This window comes from Lates calcarifer, linkage group LG11, assembly GCF_001640805.2.
Source record: "Lates calcarifer isolate ASB-BC8 linkage group LG11, TLL_Latcal_v3, whole genome shotgun sequence".
NCBI classification, from domain to species: Eukaryota; Metazoa; Chordata; class Actinopteri; family Centropomidae; genus Lates; species Lates calcarifer.
Window position 1 is genome coordinate 11,280,569 of NC_066843.1, and position 24,827 is coordinate 11,305,395.

Sequence of the window (24,827 nt, forward strand, 5' to 3'; positions counted from 1 at the left end):
AAAAGAAGCAGTCAACATTAAAGAATTGATTGGGCCCACAGGTGATTTATGCATGCCCTTCCTTCTCTATTTATAGTGCTCTTTGTAGTCAGGCTGAATTTGACCTGTCCCTGTAATAATATCTTCCCAAACAGAGAGAACATTACATCCCATAACCCCCCCCCCCCCAAGCCCTCTTTCAAGGGTCTTTTTATAGGGCCCAGGAGCCAAGGACACCCCAGGATCTCAGGCCACTCACAACCCTGGGGTCAGCTCCCAAGGGGCATCAGGGAAGACCTGACCTATGGGGACCTCCCATGAGCCACAGAGGGGGTTGACAAGGCAGGACGCAACGGCCCAACTGGCCTCCGGTACTGGCAGGGGGTCTGCGCCATCGCCATGGTGATGGTTTCCACCCTGGTGTGTTTACTGTCAGAGTTCAACCTGGGCCCTCCAAAGTTAACAAAGGCTGACATTGTCTGGGTAGCTTTCAGTATATTATCCCGATGACCTGTATACCCACAGAAAGACCCAGACTGTGTAGATGAGCTTTTATGAGATAAGAAATTGGATTTGTGTAGACTTGTTTTAACTCTGAGTCATTAATGTCTCACATCTGGCACGGTTCCAGATGTCAGACATAGTGTACATCAGTGGTTCCCAGCCTGTGTTATCAGACATGCCCACACAGCCCTACGTAGTTCTCCTTGATTGACTTGATTGTTTCAACCACTTATCCATTACTTGTTGCTGTTTCAACTTCTCTGATTGCCTCCTAACTAGTTTGCACACAACGCTCAGTGTTCAGTGTTTCCAGTTTAGTTGAACTACTTCACAATCTCTCCACATACCGGCTGGGGAACAGCTACACCCTGGCTGGGAATCAGATGCTGCTCATCCTTTGCTGGGACAGTAAGCTTGATGTGAACACATTGGGGATGTTTTTTGGGGCAGGATGTGAGTTTGAAGGCGATAAAGTGGCCTTTGAATGATGAGTAATCCCTTAGTCATCGTGGCCTCTTCAAGAGCCGTTTCCTCTTTTATTAACCTTGATGGGAAGCGAGGCATCAAGGGAGAAAGTTTCACAGCACCTTTAGCAAGCAGGCTGATCAAAGTGTTTGCCATCTTTGTACTGTACTTTTTGAATCTGTGTCCACTGAGACAACAAGGACACACAGACACCTACTGTCTCTCTTTCAAGAACATAGCCAGTCATCTTGTACAAAGGGTCCCCTGTGGTGGTAAAGACCCATCAAAAAACACTACTGACTTTGTTCTATAAACACCATTAGCATCACTGACTGTAGCCAGTCGAGTTTGAATAAAGGAAATGTAGTGTCCAAAATGTCCACTGCTGCCTGTGTCCAAACAACTCCTCCACCCCAGTGAATGGATGTATACTGAGCTGCCTATGGGCTTTTCACTTCTTTTCATGTTATCTCGTGCTGCTGTTAAGGAGTATTCACAGAGCACAGAGCTGTACAGTAAGAGCTGCAGAGGGGAGTAATTCCTCTGTCACTTAAATGATATGATAACATCCTGAATTTATCCTTATTGAGCAGATGTTTTAATCTGATGTGTATGCATGTGCCCTCATTGCCACTGGTAGGAGCTGTGGAGTGATAACACCACTGTGATTTGATTTCCCGTTGCAATGTGTATCTAAATGAGGACTGAGGATGGGTAAAGTAACTATCCATCATTTAAAAAGCCTGTTGACGAGCCTGTTATAGAAGACTTTTATCCTGCAGAAGCTCCCTTCAGCAAGTCTTTGAATCCTGCACTATAAGGACACCTACTATAAGGACCTTTCCAAATAGCATCTTTAGGAGATTAGAATCATAGTTTCGTTATGCAGCTGGAGTTTTTGTCCTCTTTCAATGTGGCCAAAAATTCATATGAGGATATAAACATGCTATTTGATACACGCCGGTGCATGCATTGTGCATCCCGGGGACTCCAGTGGATTAATCTCAAAAACTATGCGGGTCTAGAAAAGAAAAGATCCCTGCGTCTTTAAAGTTTATGTAGCAACAGAGGGATTGTAGCGATAATGCTATTAGGGCGGCAGATCAGTTACTTCTGACGCTCCAAAGCCTCGGGGAGTTGGCTCAAGATTGCTTGTCTTTGATAAGGTCCTCACAATGTAGCTGCAACTTCGCGAGCTGGGGGAAAAGATTGGTAATACGTGGCAAAAGGCTCGCAGGTCAAGAAATAAAACGAACAACCTTTAAAATACGTTTCATTCAGAGTGACTGCGACGTATCTGGGAATCTCCGTCGCTTATTTTCTTTTTTTCGGAGGCGCCAGGCTGCAATTGTTTTTTATGCAGCTGTCGGGACCCGGCAGTCGGTTCCTCACTTTGAAGTGCGCTGCTCCAGCCTCTCGGTTCAGTTGGTGTTGGAGTCGCCTACAGGAGAGACCTACCGTGCGGCATGGCAGCCTGAAACCATAGGGAGGAGAAAGGGAGGAGGGAGAAAAGCGGTATTTTTTTCCTCTCGAGTGCATTTTTCTCTCCGTAAACCGACTCAAACCTGAACGGACTGTATGTGGACGAGTACTGTGGATTATACGCACTGTTTTTTGTGTGGATAAAAAGAAAACAATTAAACACAACAGGAGTTTAATTTTGAGGAGCGAACTCGTGGATCGATGGTAAGTTACAAGAGTAGTGTGCCTCCTCAAACTGGCCCCCATTGGAGTTCCCTTTGATGTGCTGTTGACTCGCCTTTGAAGTAATGTTCTGGGGGAAAATGAACCGCTTTTGTCACGTTTAATGACCAAAAAACGCGTTAGAGCGTTTCTATAGCATTCACTTCATTTTATTTTCCATGTTGTGTGGTTTCATACTTGAAGTAGAAGTTGTTTTAAGAAGTGCTGGTTTCTTTTTGTGGAATTCCTCCCCCACAAGATGTGAGACTTTGGTGTACATGGGATTGGACGTTAAAGAGGGGTTGTTTTTTCGCCTTGAACGTAACATCAGAGAAACTTTAAAAGACTAAAGACTACGTGACTGCATTAACTTCAGTGTACGTTGCAATGTACACAGTGTCATTGAATATAATTTTGAATAGTTGGCTATTTTGTCAAGAGGATACAGCGCAGGGTTATTGGTACAGAACGATTTGAAGTTGTAGTGGTGTCCGGAGCCTTTTTTTTCGTACTATCTCTGACAAGTTTAACGCTGCAGCGGTTAAACCGAGTGTCAGCGATACGAAGTGACATCTGCAATGTTTGCACATCAGCCGCTGATACATTGTAACGTTGGTGCTTTGCGGTGTAGCAGCGATCATCTGTAACAAACTGCGAATAATCTCTGCGATAATGGAACAACAGATAGTTGGATGTTTTAACCATTTGAGCACGTTAAAGCCCCGTGAGTAGTAGTACAAACACATATACAGCACCAGCAGCAGCAGTCAGTTAACTCCATTGACTATTTTGGTCACGTTTTTCGATCTTTCCGAGTTTGTCCCACATCAGTGTCCTACAGGTATTCACGGGCAGGCTCGATTTGATGTGATTTTTAGTCGCTTATGTGATGAGATGTAGAGACGTAGAAGTGACTGTTCGGACAAAAAAAGTGCCAAGGATGGGACAGAGAGACATGTGCTTGCATTCTGCAGCGGGCAGCCGGGCTATAACCCTGACATCAGCCGTGATGGATCCGGAAGCGTTAATAAAGCCGCGTCCGTGCGTAATGATCTGGCATTCTGAAGGATAAATGACTTATTAATGGTGTTCAGTTCACAACCCCGCTTGACATACGCGTAATGACTACTACTACTCGTGTCATAGACGATGTAAATTCAGTCAATGCATCGTTCAGGTGGTTTTCTGCTCGGCAGTGCATATGCGAAATCACTGTTAAATTCTTAATTTGCGTCCTGTAGCCGATAGCGCCTCGGTAGAAATCACATACCAGGTTGAGATATGAAGGACTGCAGTTTATGTAATGCTGCTGCAGCGTTTTCTCAGATTTTTTTTCCTCCTGTGAACTAGCCTGTCTTTTTCTGTACAAGTCAGTGAGGGGCTGAAAAGACTCTTACAGCGTCTCTGCCCCTTTGAAGTTGGGGCGGATCTGGTTTTGATTAGATCAATACTTTGTGTTTCAGAGAGAAGACGGGCAGCCAGAGAGAAGCTCCCCCGCTGACATAAGAGAGTGAGGAGATTACAGTAGAAGCTCAGAGGAGGCGAACAACACACAGGCTCTCTCCTGCTGTCTTCAGAGCCATGAGCCGGGCGCTTATGGACCATATCGCCAGTAGTTTCCGAGAAGATGCTCCTCGACCCCCGGTGCCTGGGGAGGAGGGCGAGGCGCCCTGCTACCCCGGCAAGCTCGCAATGATGAAAACCTTGGAACCCCCCAAATCGGTTCTGCTCGGCTCTCCGGGCTCCTCGGCGAGGAGGAACGAGGATGGTCTTGGGGAGCCAGAGGGGAGTGCCTCCCCGGATTCACCGCTCTCCCGGTGGACAAAGTCTTTGCACTCTCTCCTCGGGGACCAGGACGGTGCTCTACTTTTTAGGACATTCCTGGAGCGAGAGAAATGTGTCGATACTTTAGACTTTTGGTTCGCCTGCAATGGCTTCAGGCAAATGGACCTCAAGGATACCAAAACACAGAGAGTCGCCAAAGCAATTTACAAGCGCTACATTGAAAATAATAGCATTGTCGCGAAACAGCTCAAGCCCGCGACTAAAACCTTCATACGGGATAATATCAAGAAGCAACACATAGACTCTGCAATGTTCGACCAGGCGCAGACCGAGATCCAAACCAACATGGAGGAGAACGCGTACCAGATGTTTCTGACCTCTGACATTTACCTCGAGTACGTGAGGACTGGGGGGGAAAACCCGAATCACGTCAACTCGAACGGGTTGGGCGACCTGAAAGTTGTATGTGGATACCTGCCCACGCTCAATGAAGAGGAGGAGTGGAGTTGTGATTTCAAAGCCAAAGCGCTCGTTGGACTGTCAGCGAAGGCGCATAGGGGGGCCGTTTCCATGAGGGCTGTGGAGGTGATGGGATACAGGTATGGCTGCAGCATCTTTAAACTGTATTTAGCTTTAGAACCTGAATCCATGCTGTGTGTAAATAATATATACAACTTACAGATTTTTCCTGCGCGCAAAAGTGGGAAACACATTTTTCCTGCACCTCACTCCAGGGTTTCTGTTAAGTTTGTAGAAAACTCTGTCTGTCTTTCGCTCCTTGGCTCTCTCTGGCTCCTCTCACCATCTCCAGCAGCAGCCCTCTGCTGGCGCTGGCCTGGATTTCCGGAGCTTTGAAATAGTTCCGCAGAATGAGGGATCGTCTTCCACAGGAAAAGTTCACAGAGCACGACTGGCTCTGGACCCAGCCAGCAAATAATAGATGATGACATTGCTATGCTATGCTTCCTCCTGTACCACCACACTGTCTTCAAGCTTTTGACAGAGATGTAAATCTATAGTTGATCTATAGATGGTGCTTTGGAATAGATGTACTGTAGCCTCCCATCTCTGCCTGTCCAATTTAAACATTTGATAATGCATCCCACATAAATATAGGTTGTTCTAGAGGGTTTTATAAGCCTATAGAATAGAAGTAATCATAAATACCCAGTTAAAATTATGACAAGGAGTGCAAACACTGGAGCTTCTTTTGATGTTGCTGTTGCTCATGCAGCACTAAAGCACAAGTTGCACTAAGATCTTAACTTCTGTAGCGGACATGACAGGCCAAGAAAACTGACAGCTACCTACTGACAGTTTCTGTGTGCTGGTAGAGATGGTGTTGGGCTGTTCACATCCAAGATTTTTCTTTTAATTTAATGGTCATTGGCCAAACTGGTAGAAAAGCCTTATTCTGACATGGAGCCCCTGTGCCTTTTCTCTCTCCCCTCCCATTGTCACCCTACAGATTCAAAACATGTGGAACTCATTTCTCCCTTTTCTGCTTCCCTTTCCTCACCTCCTCTCATCTCAGGTTCTCTCTTCTTTTTTTTTTTTAAAAAAAGGAAAACAAACCCTGAATGGCAGCAGCAACAGTACAAAATCAACACCCCACCCCACCCCCCAACCCTCTCACTTTCTTCTTCCCTCTTTTCTTGTTTGCGTCAATTCTCCTCTGATTCCCTCCTTTGCTGCTTTCCCCCGCCTTCTCCACTTTTATCTTTTTTTCCTTTTGAAAACTCAGGGATGGGGACTACGAGGCATGCTTTTGGAGCGAAAGTGAGGGGAAAGAGAGCGGAAAGGAAGGACGGGGGGGGCGAGTAGTGGGAGGGAGGGCAGGGGGGTGCACCTCATGAAAGAAAGGGAGGGAGGAGAAAGTATAAATGAGGGGGTGAGAGAGAGGCAGGGAGGGAAGAATGCAAGGCCAGCTGTGTTAAATACCTGACTCTTTGCAAGCCCCTCTGAAGGTCAGCCTGGAGCTGGGGGCCTAGAGCTTTAGTCATGCTGGGTCTCTCCCTCCTCATGAAGACCCCCCTTTTTTTCTTCTCCCCTTTCTTTCCTTCTCTGACACACTCTCATGCTTCCGCTCTATACTTTTTTTCTCTTTGGGTCACTCTTCCCTTTTCTCCCCCCTCCTGTACCATGGCAAGAATGCATACACAGCAGGAGATGTATGCCGAGGAAAGAGTGAGTGTGAATGAGAGAAATGGAAAGAGAGAAATTGCGGGCCATTTAAGACAGCATAAATGGGGCATAAGGAGAAACGTTTTCCCAGTGTATATGAACTTGTATTTTAGGGGAGGAGGTTGCCTGGCCTCAGACTAGCCAGTCATATTCATTCATTACAGGGAGTAGTTGTTATAGGTAGCAGACAAGGTTACATACACATATGCAGACTATCTAATTCAAACACTTCTCCTCTTACTGTCATTGTACAATCTGTCCTCATCTTAGATCCTCAACACAAGTGAAATACGCACAAGTCACTCCTCAGGAAGTAGAAACTAAATGTCACCCACCTGTTGGATGCTGTTTCACAGTGCTGCATTAGCTTTAATCTGACCCCTGCTTGTGTAACCTCCCCAGATCGTACAAGAGAGGAGACTCCATCAACCCCTGCCATGTGGGCTCCTTTGCCCCCGTCAGCAGCACCAATGATAGCGAGGTGTCCAGTGATGCTTTGACCGACGATGCCATGTCTGTGACTGACAGCAGTGTGTAAGTGAATATTAACCAAACATATGAGTGTGTGTATGTGAATGCCAGCACAGGAGGGTGTTTCAGGAATAAATGACACCTTTCTTCAGCTGGCTGTTGTGAGTCTTGGCCAAAGTGGAGCATGGCCATGAGTAGGGAGGCTTTACATTTAATGCATCAGTGGACATGTTGTTGGTAAGGTGGTTTCACAAAGTATTTAATGGTGAGTTCAAATATCGACTAATCTGCTCAGTACCCTCTTTGATTAACTCATTAATAAGTAGTCTATTGTCTGTGTTAGTCTATAAAATGTCACAAATTCAGAGAGCCCATGCAAACCTGTTTTGTCTGAGCAACAATCCAAAGCCGTGCTAAATGATGATTGATAAGTTAACAAAATTGTTGTCAATTAAATGCCTATGGATTGACAAATTGTTTCAGCACAAAAATAGTGAATAATGCCACTGCTAGTATGTGGTTTGAGCTTATCTGTGTACATGCCTAGGGCCTCGTTCTTTTAAAGGATTACTTTGCGTAATCACGTGTTTCTCAAGTGACAAGGTACTATGAAGTCATTGCATGGTGCACAGCTCAAGGCCAGGAGAACCCATGTCAGCTGGTTTTGGACAGAAAGCAGAAAAATCTTGGTACAAGTTCTTCTTTACCTCATCTCACATGGGAGGCGTCAAGGCCTACGTGAATGATGTCAGGGAAACCGTGAGCTAAAGATACTGAGACACTGATGTTTAGTGCAACCAGTGGGCTGGGCTGCACGTAAATATGGCAGCTATAAAGAGGTTTTTTTTTACAACAAGGAGCCCTCTGCTCAGGCATATCTCTAAACAGGCCCAGCTTCAAAGGGGCCGAGGCCAATATAGTCCTATTCTGCTGTACTTTGACCCAATGCAATGACAAAGCCCTGGTCATAGCGACACCCCCACCCATCTCATTTCCTGCCTGCTCTGGCCTTGATCAGAATATCTGCCTCTCTTTAGGTCAGTTAAAAGAACCCATAAACATTTGAATCTCATTTACAGATAAAGAAAAGAATAGAAAAGGGAAAAAGCAACGGGGGAGGAGGCGGTTGGGTGGGAAGAGAAAGAGAGTGGTGGAGGGGGGATTTTTGCTTATATCTTATTTATGGATTTGCTTGGACGCTGGGGAATGCAGCTGCGCAGACTTCAAACATTACCTTATCTTACAAACCAGCCTTTTGATGTGCGGAGATCAGAGGCTGGCTGCGGCAGCGCTTGCCAAATGAAGATTGGGGGGGTGGGGGGGGGGTGGTTGCTTATGCGCATGACTGTGGTATTTCAAAGCAAAAGTGGAAAAGTGCTCCTCAGTTAGGCTAGGTCACCAGGAAACTGCTGTTTAGCATGGGAGAAAAGACACTGTTTTACACTGTCAAGTGCTTCAGTTTGAAGCTTGAGCTTTGCTGTTTGTTGTTTGATTTCATTTTTTAGCCAGTCAGCCATTCAGTCCCTGAGATAGATTTAACCAGGTTAGCTGCACCCTTGGGTCTTGTCCTGCAGTAACTCTTTGAATAAGTATAATGAGTAGCTAATGCTAACAGTGTCCTCAGCTATACATGAAAGTCAGTAGGGGAATGCTAATGCTGACACTACTTCTGGCCAGTAGAGCAGAGTGCACTGTGATTGCATTGTGTGTGTGTGTGTGTGTGTGTGTGTGTGTGTGTGTGTGTGTGTGTGTGTGTGTGTGCGTGCGTGCGTGCGTGCGTGCGTGCGCACAATGTTGAAAGGAATTGCCCAGCAGGGTGCCCAGTGCTGTGCTGAAGCCAGAGCTGAAAATGAGTGTCATTTCTAGGGCAAACAAAATCTCTTACCACCTCACTCAGAACCATGTAGCCCGATCTGCTCCGACACACATGCAAGGCCGGAAATGCTGGCATGATTTACCTCTGAATATCTTCTTTGTTCTAGGATTAAGCCTGAAAGATGAAAAACAAAATGGATAGGAGAATTAACAAATTAGATTTCTTCTTGCTTGAAATGTGTTTGATCTACCCAGTTGGCTAACAGGCTTCTTCCTGAGTGGCTGTTTGGTCTTTAATGATGTATGTCATTGGGTAATTGACCTTTGTGATCTGTCTGTACACCCCCAGAGATGGCATCCCTCCGTATAAACTGGGCTCCAAGAAACAGCTACAGAGAGAGATGCAGCGCAACATGAGGATGAACAGCCAAGTCTTTCTGCCTGCTTTCCCTGTAAGTACACGAATGCACACACATAACCACACATGCTCAGAAGTCTTTTTGAACCTGGGTCCCACAGTCTAATTTCCATACCACCCTCTGTTCCGGGTCTCTCTTGGTTCTATGAATAGTACCGCACAAACTGTATTCGGCATTCTCAATTCAACAACACCAGCAAAGATCTGAAGGGTAACGTCAAAGACCCAGCCTCCCACTCACACACACGCACACACATAAGTAAGTGCACATACACACATACAAATACAAGCCCCCTCGCTACCTTTGGTGTCACCTACACCCCCATTAGGGTTCCTTGAAGTCTGCAGGAAACGGGGAGGTCTCTAAGCTGTTTATCGCCACAGCGCTCGGAACACACCAGGGTTTTTCTTCCCTACTGATGCTGTAAATATGGAGAATAAGAAGAGATGAGGAAGATCTCTGCCGCTTTATCCCGAGGGCTCTGAAATCAGCCCAGTTCCCCAACAAAAACACAAAGATACTCAGACACATTCACACGCACATGCACGCACACGCAGCGCTTTGATCCAAGGATGAATGGAGCAAACGCACAGGGAAGTGACAACTTCCAACAGAGCTGGCCCCCTTTTTTTTCCACAGCAACCCCCCCTACATATACATACACACATGCACACACACTCAGCCTGCACCCCTCCCCTAAAAGTGAGGGATCTAAGGGAAGAGTTTGAGCGTGTCATGTGAGGTCTCAGTGGGTCAGAGGGGAGCTAGTAGCTTAAGGCTTAATAGAAGCTAACTTCAGGTTTAGTGAAGGAAAGGAAATGGTCCTAAACAGAGGCAAGGGGACATCTTGCAGAAGTAGTAACAACATAAGTAGCTTGTTCAAATAAACTTGATGTGACCCCCCGCTCCCCCCTTTTTTCAACATTGTAAGACATGCAGCAAGTGTAACTTGTATTCAGAAAAGATTCACAGATTGATTTTCGGCACTCTTTTCCCACTGTCCCTTTTTGCTTTATTTTCGCTTTTATTCTTGTTTTTGTTTCCTGTCTGATTTTTGGCGATGGCTGCCATTCCCATGGTGCACCAGCCCCAGGCTCCATCAGACGGCTCCTCTTTTTCTGTCTCTTCTCCCCTTCATCCCTACTACAAAGGGATGGGAGAAACAAAAAGAGGAAGAAAAATCAAGAAAGCCCCAGTGCAAAAATGCAAATAATTTCAGATGTGTGTGCGCGCACATATACACATTCTCATACTGTCACTATACTGTACCTCAAAGGTGCCCAGTGTGTGACAAGGGGGGGAATAAATTACCTCAACCTTTCTGATCTCCCATCCTTTTTGGCACCTTTATCTCTCTCCTCCAATCCTTCCCTCTCTTCATTTTCTCTTTTTCTCCCCTCCTGTGACCACACATCTCTGCATCTCAACTTCTCCCATTTTTTTTAATCCCTCATCCTTTCCTCCCTGTAGTTCTCTTCCACCCCCTGTCGATATGTGGCTTTTATTCCTAGATGTAAAGCCACTGCTTCCCATCTATCTATCCCTCCATCCCTCCCTCCTCCACCCTATTCTCCCCCCACTGAGTGTTTGATATTTGACGAGGAAGCCTTTGAAGTGAGCTGACTTTAAAGAGGCCTGCTGATGATGACAGAGGGAACCAGCCAAGGCCTAGCCCAGCGTGACCATACACAAGGCCTGCCGCCCCTTTTAACCAACCCCATAGCCCTGGGTGCCTATGAGAGTGCCCTGATCAGTACCACCAATGACAGGGCAGGTACTGGTAGAGAACAATGCATAAATGTAGATGGATGAGGCAAGAGGAGGATGGATGTCTTTGTAGAAGTTGGGTAGAGCTGGGGCTTGGTCGTGAAGGAATATGACAGATGATACAACAGCTGATGTATCTCTTTCTCCCCAAAGCGTACTCGCCGTCCCCCCAAGGAGATGGTCCCAATGGAGCCGGCAGAGTTTGCAGCCCAGCTCATCTCCCGCCTTGAGAGCTTGAAGAGAGAGCAGGACACCATCACCTCCCTGGAAGAGAGGCTACAGCAGATTCAGGAGGTGTGTGAGAGATTGGTTTTTACTGGAAAAGTGAATCATTGCTGTTGTTGTTGTTTTTTCTAAGTTGATGACTTTGTATGCCTTATCTGTGTTTACCAGGAGGAGGAAAGAGAAGATACCGAGATCATGGGAAGTGCTCCCCAGCTCTCCCCCCACCCCCTGACTCTCCTTTCTGGCTCCTCTGACGAAGACCCCCAGGCCATCCTGGATGAACATCTCTCTCGCGTCCTTAAGACCCCCGGCTGCCAGTCCCCAGCTGTCATCCGGCATTCACCTCGCTCCAGCTCCCCAGAACACACGCCTTTCACCCGGGCCAGCATTGGAATCAAGGCCCTGGTGAGGACCGGGCCCTCCACTTCTTCTGTCTCTAGTCCTGACCAAGGGGCTTTCGCTCTGGCCTTGGGCCCCAGCAGGACCCTCGTAAGCAGGCAGAGCACGAAACACATCCACCACCACTACATCCACCATCACGCCAGTCCCAAGACTAAAGAACAGATTGAAAGGGAGGCAGCCCTCAGGGTGCATGGCCTGTGCTCCAGCAGTGGGGAGTGCCAGCCCTGCCAGCCTTACCAGCGCAGCCGCAGCCTGGGCAGAGAGATGTGTGGGGCTATTTCAACAGACAACAGTATGGGGTCAGTTCCAGGCACTTTGTGTCCCTTTTATTTCCAGTTCTCTTGTGTTGATTGTGTAAAAATAAACAATGCTAATTCTCTCCCTCTCTTCTGCCCAGGCGTTCCAGCTCTCTATCCAGGCGTGTGTGTCGTTCAGGGGCTGAGGATGGAGTAGCAGAGAGGTGTATGGAGGACTGTGGACCATTACAGCTGCCCAGCGACACAACAGACCCCACCCAAAATGTGTTGCAGTGGATCCTGGAAAGTAAACAACGAGGCAGGCACAAGTCTCACAGGTGAGCAGTGGCTAATACCTGGAGCGCTTTGTATGAATTTTAAGTATTACTTTAGTCCAAAATGTCCCAATTTTTCTATTGTTTGTTGTTGATTCATGATGTTACGTCTTTTTGCCTTTGCAGCACCCAGAGCACCAAGAAATCCTTTGGAGGCTCCTCCACCCAGACACACACATGGGGTGGTGGAGGAAGTTGTGGCCACCTACGTAGCCACCAGCCAGCCCAACCGTTCATCCAAGACCCTGCCATGCCTCCCCTGCCCCCTCCCAACACTTTGGCCCAGCTGGAGGAGGCCTGCCGTAGACTGGAGGAGGTCTCCACCAAGACCACCAAGCAAAGGTACATAGAGAGTAGTTGTTGAATATTGCTCTTGGTCTGCTTGCTTATGATTTCTAGCCATCACATATTGGTGTCTTGTGTCACAGAAGGAAATATCAGTTATTATTATTGATCATGGCATTAAAGTTTCTGTTACATCTCTTTACAGGCATTCAGTGTCCAGTCTTCAGCGGGAGAAGAGCCACCTAGTGCCTGTCCAGGGTGGAGGGTCCGTCCCTCTGTCTCTAGCGAATCCCAGCCCTGCTGGCCTCCTCACGACCAGCCCCAGTCTCCAATCAGAAGAGTACGATGCCTCTAGCGTCCTGCCCTCCCTCTCCTCTCCTCCTCTCTGCTCCTCTTCCTCCTCCTCTCAGCCATAGCCTCCACCTCGCAGTGTACTTCTACCCTTTTAACTATTCCTTCTTGTCACCTGCGCTGCTCATCATACATGTAGGGAGACAGATGAATAGTCATGTGCAGACCCACACACAACACAATCACACACGTCCACATACAGTAACCCAAATAGAATGTGACCCTCTTCTGCAAAGCTTATATTAAGCTTTATACACACAGGGTTGGCTCTGCCTCTGTGTTTGCATGAATCTTGTGTGTTTGTGCTGTGTGTGGGGAGTGTGTAGTCACTGCACCACCTGACTGAGACATCCCTTTCATATATATGTATCATTTTTATTGGCTGTCCTTCAGTGAGCTGGCAGTCGGCTGGGGCGAGCAGAGCCTAGCAAAGAGAGAGCTCCTCTGAAGTGGGCCTACAAAGCCTTGGACATAGCTGAAGGGGAATTGTTAATACTGTGCCCCTTCTCAATGCACACACAACACACAAGCACACACTTGATGATGGCACTGGGTCACTCACTCACTCACTAGTGTTATTCTTCAGTCAGGCTGCTGTTTTTGTGTTTCTAGTCTAGTACTGTCCTCTGTACTCTAGCTGCAAGTTGCAGATCATTGCTCAGAGTCCCTTAGAAGCTTCGCTCTGTTTCTGATTTCTCTTTTGAGTGTTTTCTTGTTAAGTATCACAGGGGCATCCACTACTTCTCACACACCTTTTCTGTCCCTCTTTGTCCATTTTCAGGATGAAGGAGTGTAAGAAGGGTTTAGGAAGCCACGGGGTGTGCAGTGGAGAGACAGTGGTGACATATTTTTTCTGTGGTGAGGAGATCCCCTACCGGCGGACCATGAAGAGCCACAGTCTCACCCTGGGCCACTTCAAGGAGCAGCTCCGCAAGAAGGGCAACTACAGGTGTGTAATCTGAAATCTGAACACTCAGATATTGATCAACATTTTACAAGAGTAATTTCTGTGAGGTAATGTGAACTTTTGCCACTGGTGCTTCTGTGATATTGTGATACTGACAGTATCTGCTGACAGTAAAATGCTATCAGCTCATTGACCTTGAAGAATGAATTTGTTAAAGTTGACTGTTGTCTTTTGGTGTGCCAACACAAACTGACTCACAGGTCTGAAACTGAAAGTTTAGAAAGGGCTAGCTTTATAATTTTTCCAAAATGGCAATCACGTGGGCAAGAAGTAGGTGAATTGGCAGAGGAGTGGTTCTCAGTGTCTTCGGTGGCATGAGAGCAGTGTGGCTGACTTTGCAACCTGTGATCATTAGTGTCATTTGTCATAACATGGTGACATTTTGAGCAATCCAAATTGTCAGTACCAGGGCAGGACAGAAGAAAACCACCAAGTGTCTGATGTTAGCTAGCTGAATTGCAAAAGGCTTAAAGCTGCATTGTCTACTGGTAAATTTCTTTGAATTATGGTCAGTGCCTGTGACCTCAAAGACCTTAAATATTATGCTTTGATTGTGCTTCATACATGTCTGTGTGGAGCACTGTTATCAGTGTTTGTTTCAATGTGTGTGTACAGAAGGTTTCAGGCCTCTGTGGTTTGTGTGTGTGTGTGTGTGTGTGTTGTGTGTGTGTGTGTTGAGGGGGGTGCAATGAAAAGGAAAGGACAAGAGGGAGGGTGGGTGGTGCGGAGGTTAGTGGGAGAGTTTGAACTGCAGCGATTTGGGTCCCATCTGGTATTGATTTCCATGCTAAGGCACACTTAATACACATGGCTTTGAAGCCCCGGCCCCTTTCATTTCAACCAACAAAGACTCACACAAATGGCCAGCGTGCAAATTCTTCACTGATGCTATCAGGGGCTCTTTTTTTCCTGCTCTGGTCTGTGTGTGTGTGTGTATATGTGTGTGTATACATGTGTGCACGCATGAATGTGCTTGCGTTGAACATGCACAATGTTTACACACGTTGTAATCATTTTATGGATATTTTTGAAAGGCAGATTGTTAAATGCCAGATCCGCTTGTTTGCCGTACTACAGAGCCCTGACTGAGGCCGCGCCGCTTCGATGTGTGTTTGTAGAAAGAGATTTTACTTTGATTGCTTCTTTCCAGTGGGCATTAAAGAGGGAAAAAATCAAACACTTTTTTAACACAATTGTTTAGGCTGCCACAGGTCTCCAGGATAAGCACCGGTTGAGGGTTGTGTTAAGAACTGCAGGTATCAAACTTTGATTTCTGGACCCAAAAAAAGTAAAGGAACCTCCTAGAAACTTCTTCCTGTCCAGATGTGTGCAGCGTTTTTGGATCAACAAATGTGACAAGCACTTAGCTCCAAGTTCTTCACATCTGTCTGTTTGCCCCCCCACACACGCACACACACATACACATACACACCCCTCTTCTTTTCTCTCTGGCTCGCTGTCTCAGTTCCTGTGTCATACCATCCACATTTTTTGGAAAGAGAGCTGTGCGGCGCTTTAATAGCAGCCAGAGAATGTGTGGAGTTGGGTCATTTCAACATGGCAGCGGTTCAACAAAGAACAGTACTGCTGGGCCCTGCCAGACGATATTGGTGCCAGATGTCAGTGCAAACGGAGAGAGAAGGGGAGAAGGGGGGAAAAAACAGATCTAGCCACATAAAACATGTTCCAGTGGAAATTCAGGCTCTCTCTGTCTCTGTCTCTCTCAGCAAAAAAGATCATGGCTCTTTGAAGATTTTCTTTTTTGTTTTTTTCAGAGTAGGACGGCTCAACTTTTTCTTTTTTTTACCTCCTCCTCCAGATAGGAAAGGAGGATACAATTATCAGGCGCGTCTTGTGCTCTTTCATGTCGTCTTATTTATCTACTTTGTCTTATTTACTCTTTATTTTCTTCAGAGAGACCTCTTGTGTTCTGCTTTAGTTGAAGCCTTCCTGTATTTGAAATGTAGCTGCTTTTTATTAGTGACCACCCTCGTGCTGATTGGAGCGCGTGCACTCACAGGCACCTTTCGCAAGGATGTGTTTTAAGACTGTAGCTCTCATTTTATATGTATTGCATGTTCGACTTTGTCAGCCTCCCGTCTCGTTAAAAACAAAATGCTCACAAACACACACACAAACATTCCAGTCACCCCACACATGGAGCAAATCGAGGCATTTTTCCATTACATAGTTAATGAGTGAATTCTAAGGACGCCCCCCCCCCCCAAACAAACCCACCCCTGCTGGTTTCTCTTCCTCTAAAATGAGGATGGGGGGGTTGCATCATTAATGGCCCAGTGAAGTCATGGCTGACGAGAAGCCCCTCCTTATATTTTTTTTTTCTTCCTCAACACACACACACACACACACACACACACACACACACATAAAGTTGTCAGTCGACTGCCCTTCCTATAGCTCTCAGCAAGAGCTCATGCTATCAACAGGGGTGAGGAAGGACACAGTGTACTGCTTGCTCCGTCTCCTCCTCCTCTACGTTGTCTCTGTTCTTTTCTTTGTCCCGTGTACTAATGAAAAAGGGAAGAGGAGCGGGTGAAAGCCCATGCATGTGTGTCCTCAAACGTGTGTCCCGAGCGGGTGTGTAGGAGTCGGCGGGTAATGACAGGCAGACTTGCAGGCACCCAAAATTTCAGCCTTTGTCAAAGGACCCCTTCATTTGCGCATGGGCCTAATTGGCCCCTGTTAGCTAGGACAAAACTCACAACGTGATGGAGAAAAAGGAAAGGGAGAGGTAAAAGAGAGGAGGAGTGGAGGGAGGGAAGAATGAAGAGAGCGAGTCTCTTATTTTAGACCAAGACTGTTTAGCAGCAGGTTCCACCCCACCCTGAGAAGTTGGTCTATAGGCTCAGCAGGCTTGGTTCATTGTACACTGAGTGGCTTTTTGTGGGTGGCGGAAACGAAGCTTGATGTTAAAAAGGTCGCCTTAATATAGTTTAAGAAAAAGACGGGCCCTCTGTATTAACCCTCTCGTGTCTTTCTGTTGCAGGTACTACTTCAAGAAAGCCAGTGATGAGTTTGAGTGCGGCGCAGTGTTTGAGGAAGTGTCAGACGATGGCTCCTTGCTGCCCACCTATGAGGGCAAGATCCTGGGCAAGGTGGAGAGGATGGAGTGAGACCATGCTGCCCATGTTGTGGATTAAACTCCCCACGAACACTTCACACCTCTATGGATGTACTCCTTCATACGCGCTCACACACAAAAAGTGTGTGTCTTTTAAGCTAAGACTGTCGGACTGGAGATGTTGAAGGAATGTTATTGAGATCTTGGAAAATGGACTGGATGAAATACGGGGAAGAAAAAGGAAGGAGGACAAGTTAGCGCCATTGCAGGACTATCATGTGAACAGCCCGCCTTGAACTGAAGAAAATAAAGGACTGTTGTTGGACTAAAACATCTCCATATTTCCAGAAGAGAGAAAACTATAAAGACTCTAGGTGAATGACCACTTGTCAAAGAAATGGGGCAGTGGGTTTAAATCTGAGACTGACACCCTACCTGACCCTGCCTGTGCCAGTGTCTGCCCACCGGCACTCGCTAGCACATTGCTAATATGTATATGCAGATATACATGTACATTGCATTGTATTGTGATGCTCGTATTGCTGTGTAAAGATTTCTATTGCTATTTATTGGAGATATCCCTGCCCCACCCCTATTATTCCTCCATGGACAAGCTGCTTGGAGTTGGAGAAACTTCTCCAATTTCCACACCTGTGATTTTTTTTTAACCCCCCCTCTGAGCATCAGTTCTCAAGCAAAGGAAATGGTTTTATTCATTTTCGGCCCCTCATATTGAACTGTAAACTTCAAAAATACCTCTTCAAAAACTCCACTCCTGTTCCTGGAGATTTAACGGGACATCTCCGATCTCTTGGCTGGAGAGCTTAACTGCTGAAGCTTTGAGAATGGCTCTCTTGTCACTTAAAGTTTGATAATATATTTACTACTACAGTGCTATTTGTGGCTGTCCCCCCACCCCACCCCCTCTGCTCTGAAGGGCCCTCAGTGTATGAAAATGCTATTAATGTTTAATTCCCAACTCTGGGTCTCTGCCCAGCTAGCCTTGATCTGTCGCGTCTTAGTGCCTTTGTTTCAGTGGCGCAGGCATCGCACAAATAGCCTACGTATTTACCAAGAGGAAACCGCCCTGAACAGGTCCTCGAGTCCCCAAAATGTGTTTACACCAATAGTAATATTTACCAACAAAAAGCTCTATGATGTGCTCCCCAACGTGCTTACTTATGTGTATGTGTGACTGAGATGCTTTTGACTAGGATTACTCTGTGTGTATTTGAAGCCTGCACTATGAGCTGCAGATGATAACGATGGTGGCGATATACACTATGTCCATAGTGTTTAAATTGAGTACAGAAGCTGTGCCTACATGGATTCTTGCCGTGTTTTACCCAGTTTTCAGGGTCCTATTACTCCCTTGGTTTTTCAAGGGGCCTTATGTTGAAAAGATATTTTTATGCCTTTTAGTATCCGTTTCATCATGTTTATGTTTTATAATATTTTTCATGGCTTCCTTGGCTCCACTTGTAAACTGTAAATTATGCGTTCTATAGAGCTCAGTTGAAAAGATGCCTCGGTACTTTAATTATTGTAATTATGAAGAGATGTAGCCTTTATTAAAATGTTCTATTTTTCAAATTAGCAAATGGCTTCCCATGTTTTTGTATGTGTGTCTTGTGATTGGGTGTTCTTTGGGTTTTCCTGGCTTTAATTGGAGTGTTGTGATTGTGTGTGTGTGTGTGTGTGTGTGTGTGCGTAATAAACTTCACTACACACACCCCGCTGTGGAGAGTGCAACTCACTGGATCCAGTGAGAAATCTCTGCCAGATTTGCATCCATTATCAGCTCTTAATTTACTCCCTGTTGGAAATTAAAACATGCAGCATTAATTTGGCCACCGGAGCCTCCGTGTGTTTTAGTGTAAGAAGGAGAGAGGGAGAGTATCTAAGTATGTGTTAATGAGACATTTGGCAAATACTGTGCCATAAGTACATTTCACCCAGCTATTTACATGCTAAAACGTTTGGCCTCCTGTGGCACTTAATGATCTGTGTGTGAGTGTAGTGTGGTCTTCTGCTCAGACCCAATTAAGGTCTCAGTGAATAGATGATAACAGACTGCTGCATGAATGGACATTAAAGGTATAAACCATCAGGGAATCTGAGGAGTAAAATGTTGAGATTCAATTCTGTCTTTAAATGATAGGTTCACATTTTTTTCAAGTCTGTCCACAAACAATAGTCAGGTGCCCAAATGAATAGAGTATAAAACAGGGTTTTCATGATTTAACCTATTCCTCCTGTTCATGCTGGCCTTTTAAAGACCCTTTCCTAGTGTGCTTCCAGTGCTGGGGTACAAAATCCTTCCATGTAAACATGTATACAAACGCTTAAGATAATATGAGGTTTCAGCTGTTCAAGTCTGACAAATCAAGTCTGTAACCTCCAAAGTCCAGAGGCAGCAAACAACCAAAACATGGAATCATTTTCTAAATGAGGAGGTTTTTGGGAGGTCCATGAGTCATTGATCATTTACAGTCTGTCACATATTTGGTGCTCTAGTGAGTAGCAATGATTTGGCATATTGGTGTGTTTTTAACAGTTTTTGGACAACAATAGAGGTCTATGACACAGAGAAATAAACTATCAGGCTTTGGCTACACAGCCCATTCTTGTCAAAGGGATCAGTCGTTTTTAATTTTTGGTTTTTTGACTGGAAAAGACGGAATATGTAATCACCAGCTCATAAAATGAACCCTGTCCAGCTTTTGTTAAGCTTCTCCTCAGCGCAGTATCAGCTGAGACCCGCAGTTGTGGAAGATATAAAGAAAGCTATCTAGGATCATAGTGAGCAACAAGGCTACCTTACATAATTTAATTTAAATATGTAATAGCTTAAAGCTTCACACACATGCACACTGATATCTTAGCACACATTTTGCACACCACGCTCCTCTGCCACCCACTCTCCTTTTAAGTTTCATTGGCTAAGAGTGTTTCTTATGCTGCCTTTCATATTGAAAGGGCATCATGATATTGTTAAAATACCATTTTCAGTCCTTTCATCAGCAAAGGTCAGTGCATACACTTGAAGGCCATCCTTTGGACTCTTTAGAACTAAGAGGCTCTCACTCAGCGGCGCTCCACTGTCAGAAAGCCTTGTGAACCGATCTTTGTATAGAGGGCTATTTTAGATGGGGTCATCTTTTTGAAGAGTGAACTGGGTTTTGGTAGACTCTAGACTGCTATTCAAACATGTAGGTGCTTTTTAAAAGTGGGTGGGTATGAAGATTTAGGGGCATTTGAGGGTTGCTTTGACACAGAGGAGTTTACTTGTGTATGTCTTCAGTCTTCTGATTCACTGTATTCACTTTTATGAAGCCTAACTCATCGGTGACTCTGCTAACACAAAACAGAAACAGTATATGTTAGGAAAACATCTTCCCAAGTCAGTACTGGCCTGGCTCCAAACCTCTGAATCACCACCCAAATCTTTTTTTCCCCAGAAAAACGGTGAAAAAGCAAAGGCAAAATAAGATAAACTCAAGATTGATTTACTAGTTTTTTCCAGAGCTTTCAACTGCATCTTGCAAGTCTTTATCAGCATATTGTGTTTGCTCAGTTTTCACAGCAAGTATGTCACATGATGCATGGCCAGATTACACTGTTTTGGAGACCATGGGCAACAAATTTGCTGTTTAGCCAACAAACTCCCATCAAGTGATATTATGCACAAAGATCCTCAAACCAACCAGTACTCATACACTGGAATAATACAAGTCAGTTTGAGGTAATTTAGCAAAACACAAGATTATGTAGACAATGCACCATGTGAGTAAAATATAAAGTAAAAAAGGTATTTTAACTAGATTTTCACATGGGGCCATTCTACAAGATTCATAATTATGCAGGCCCCAGTTGAAACTGTGATAGTCATGCTAATTCTCAAACAGATTTGCAAATAATCAAATCACCGACTGACACATAACAAACCTGGGACTTCTGAGCTACTGACTGTTCCCCACTTTAAAAAATCAGCTGCCGACTGTAATGAATTGGCACAACTTTGTGCCAATCGGCTACTTCATCCCCCTCATTTTTGCCTGTTATTGTTTCCCGCGGTGATATCCAAAGTCTGCTACCTGTCCCACCCACATGAAGCAAGATCAAAGGATCTGGCTGTGAACAACGGCACACAGGAACCTAAACAGGAAGTGGAACCAGGATCACACAGATGCGCTTTGATTGGTGGAAGCTGGGCTTTGACGTCCGTGTGCAGTCACTTTCCAAAATGGGTTGTTATGGTACAAAAGATGTGACCTTGACCCCCTTCAAAGAAAACCCATTACAAAGCAATAGAGATGCCTTTTTTGGGTATGTAGAAACAGAAATATGGACAAGGATTTTATCACAAACACACAAAAAAGACATGGCAGTGTAGATTAAAACACAATGTAGGTGAATGTAGTGTCTAAAACATCAAACCAGAGCACAGCTGAATGAGGAGGCCCCGGGAAAAAAATAAAAACTATGCTCACAGTCTGTCACCGCGAACCTCAGCCTCATTTAAATACACTCAAATCATTCCACCATAGACGGATATGAGAGAGTGAGACCCCCAATTTTGGGTCCCGAACCCCTTCATTTGGAACCTGGATCAGCCATGCGAGTTGTTCCGCGCAGGCATCGACCCAGACAGCCATGGGACTGTGGTCAACCAGGGGGCCTCGTCTGGATCCTGGCCAGGCGCCACTGCGGTAGCTGATCCCCCTACCATGTGACCCATCATGTGACTTTATACTGCCTGATACTCCACACCAATGACAAGCTCCCACGCCTTTGGTCTCTACCAGTGTCAAATTTGCTGACATGTATAGATGACAGCAGCTTGGCCTAGGAGAACTAGAACCTATCAATCAAAAAGAAATTAACAGGGCTATTACTGCAGTTTATATACTGTTCAATTTTACTGAAAGAGTGGAATATAGGCATCATATACTTGAATTATAGCTGAGTGAGGTAATGCCAAATACCATTAGAGAAGATATCTCATGTCTATAAGCCTGGAACAATACATTGGATCGCTCCTGTTTTTAAGAGACAAGCGCCTGGTAACTTAATGACCAACATATGTGACCAAAACATTTGAAGGCTGAAACAAATCTTCCAAAGTAGGCTTTTTTCCAACAGTACTGACAGAAAAAAGGCATCATATTTCCCTCCCTAATCACATGGCAAGAATCTGAAGAGATTATGTATCTCACAAACGCTTTGGGAAATGAAGAAGACAGAGGTTTTGACGTTGAGGGCCAGAAACCCAACCTGCCCACCAGTGTAGCGCGGCAGTATCGGATGCCGTGCCACTAAAAGGGCACTGAGGACGCGAGGCATGATAGCCGGCCGGGCCGGTGCCGGGGGATTCTGTGTGCATCCTCCCTGCAGCTGAAGGAAAAGCATCTTTTGTAAAGAGAGCAAGCGCCATTGTCCTCCTTTGGTGTTTATGTTTGTCTTAAATTTCACCTAGTGCGCGGCACAGCCCCACCAAGCCACAGGATAGGCATTGTTCTGGGCCCGTGCAGGAATGGTAGCCTGCAGTCACCTTCTTTCTGACTGTCGCCATTGTCCCACCACCAACCCACCCCCCCAGCCCCCAAACTTCTTTGTTTTTGCTCCCCCGCCACAGACAGCTCAGATTGTTGCCTGATGTTGCTTCCTCTTGTCCCCATTGTTTCCATGTCTCCTCTTATGTATGACTCTTCTCCTCCTTGTAGGTCGATGTGTGTGTCAGTCGGCCGAGTGGTTGGAGGGGATGGGAGCGTGGGGTTGGAGGGTTGGGGGGGGGGGGTTAGGGTACACAGAGTGCATGTGAAGTTTTATGGCTAACCACATGTGTTTTTGAATCTTTGAGCTTCCACGTTTTTTCCCAGGGTGAAGGGTTGGGGAGAGTCTGTAGCATGAGGATGGGGCGGAGAGAGGGAAGTCGAAAGAGAGAGAGAGAGAGAGAGAGAGAGAGAGAGAGAGAGGGAGAATTAAAGAACCAGGACTTAAGACATGTGGTTCTTGTTTGGGGTGCTGCATGCAGAGATGGTGGGTCTGGCTTCTCTTTTCTCCAACCTGCATCTACAATCTAAACATCCCACTGATTATTAAACAATATGGATGCTCTCATGCCCCCTCAGTGTGAACCAGAAACAGACACAGCAGGATTGCAACAAATCAGCCACACATTCTTTTTCATTTGCAAATCAGACAGTAAAAAGGCAAGTTTTTTCCTTCACTGAAGTTCAGACAGAATTCAAGGACACACATTCTCATAAGACAAATCTATCAAATTATTTTTCCTTTGTAATATTCTGTATCTCAGATGTCATGGATCGGGTTTCTTTTTGCTCGTAACTATGTGGGAGCATGTTAGTGTGATGCCTCTGGGCTCTGTGAATTCACTACAGTATGTGTAGTAAAGTTAGACTGTGAACCACGTGAACACCAAACCACAGCCCGCCTTCAGTCTGTTAGATACAAGCAACACCCACATAACTCCAAGGCCCTCTGGGTAATGAGCTGTTTTACATGTGCACACCCCCCCACACTCTAAGAGGCCACAGTGCAAGGGCAATGATTTTATGTAACAGAATCTTAGGCAAAATTACCCAAAATGAAAAGGACATTAAAAATCATTTTATCAAGACATATTACCTCAGTAATTCTTCATTATTTTATTCTATGGGTTATTATTTTTAGATAATTTCCTGAGAAGTTAGTTGAAAACAACTAAACAATTTGATGCTGATCATAGTGAAAATTTGTGTTTACTTTGTACTCAATTCATTTAATAAACAGGGTAACCTAAGGAGTCTTTTCAGGTTTCTTCTCAGGTCAGCTTAACACGCAAAACTGTTAGATTTTCCAAAGAATATTTACTCTGGTTTAAATTGACCAGTTCTTTCAAGGAAATGCAAGTTCCCCCTATAATTTGTCACAAATTATATAGTTCTTTCCAGGAAACTTCTTGGGAAATTACGAGGAAATTACAGATGCGTGAAACAAAGTTTTACCAATTATCGCCACAGGTTACCATGATATCCACAGTGACTATGTTCCTCTCCTGCATTTTTCATTGGATACATCATGTTTAATAGTGGCTCTTGAACAATTACTTAAGGAACATGCCTAACATTAGGGTAATTTCCCCGCTTCCATCAAGGAAGCTTTTTCCAGAGCTTTCAACGACATTTCATGGTCTGGCATCGACTAGGGTGTAGTTTGTCCCACTACCTGTTATCACATGACCAATGTTCCACACTCAGTGTTGGAAAACTCTGGAAAAAACTGGTAAGAGGACCTTTAGATAAGGTTTCTATTGTAAAGCTAATGTTTTACAAGTCAAGAAAGTCAGTCGACTAATTTTAGAATTTATGAAAGTAGTGTGACAGTGAAACATCAACAAAATAACACTGAAAGATAAAAACGGGAATTTAAACACTAAATCTTCAGGATCATGTTTGGTTATGTCTCAAATTGTCAAATTACCAGCATGAGTCTACCTGTAGTCTTGATATAAAATACAGAGTAAGACAGGGGAGGTGTACAGAGAGGTACAACTGTGTCTATTTCCTGACAAACCTCTCTGTCTCTTGAGCTGAAGAAACCATAAGAACTAACTTGTCTTAATCCTCCAAACCCAGGATTAGAGCACAGCTGAAAAAGATCCCTGGTAAGCTGTAGAGATGGAGGACAGTGAAGACCCTGGTCAAAAACATTACTTGATCACCACATGGCCTTACACAATCATCACTGCTGGTTATTTGGCTTTCATCATGTTACAGTCCCCCCCACCCCCCGAATGATGTCATCTCTCCTTCCTCGGCCCTTTACCTTTTTAGAAAGAAAAAAGAAAGGGAGGAAGGAGAGAGAAAG

General features: G+C 45.3%; 1 protein-coding gene across 1 annotated transcript; it reads left to right on the forward strand.

The window, feature by feature from the left end:
• Window positions 1-2,298: 2,298 nt before the first annotated feature.
• Window positions 2,299-18,679, forward strand: axin2 (axin 2 (conductin, axil)). The gene is made up of 11 exons (XM_018670866.2): window positions 2,299-2,634; window positions 4,095-5,015; window positions 7,003-7,134; window positions 9,236-9,338; window positions 11,226-11,366; window positions 11,466-11,998; window positions 12,097-12,273; window positions 12,397-12,612; window positions 12,761-12,895; window positions 13,688-13,855; window positions 16,881-18,679. The coding sequence occupies exons 2-11, from the start codon at window positions 4,213-4,215 to the stop codon at window positions 17,005-17,007; spliced, it is 2,535 nt and encodes an 844-aa protein (XP_018526382.1). The 5' UTR covers window positions 2,299-2,634; window positions 4,095-4,212; the 3' UTR covers window positions 17,008-18,679.
• Window positions 18,680-24,827: the final 6,148 nt, after the last annotated feature.

What these genes read in the sequence shown, in the direction of transcription:
- axin2 (XM_018670866.2), top strand. Translation starts at nt 4,213, where the DNA reads ATGAGCCGGGCGCTTATGGACCATATCGCCAGTAGTTTCCGAGAAGAT. An exon ending in GGCTACAGCAGATTCAGGAG is followed by an intron (nt 11,367 to 11,465) that starts GTGTGTGAGAGA and finishes TGTGTTTACCAG; the next exon opens with GAGGAGGAAAGAGAAGATAC. An exon ending in TCAACAGACAACAGTATGGG is followed by an intron (nt 11,999 to 12,096) that starts GTCAGTTCCAGG and finishes TCTTCTGCCCAG; the next exon opens with GCGTTCCAGCTCTCTATCCA.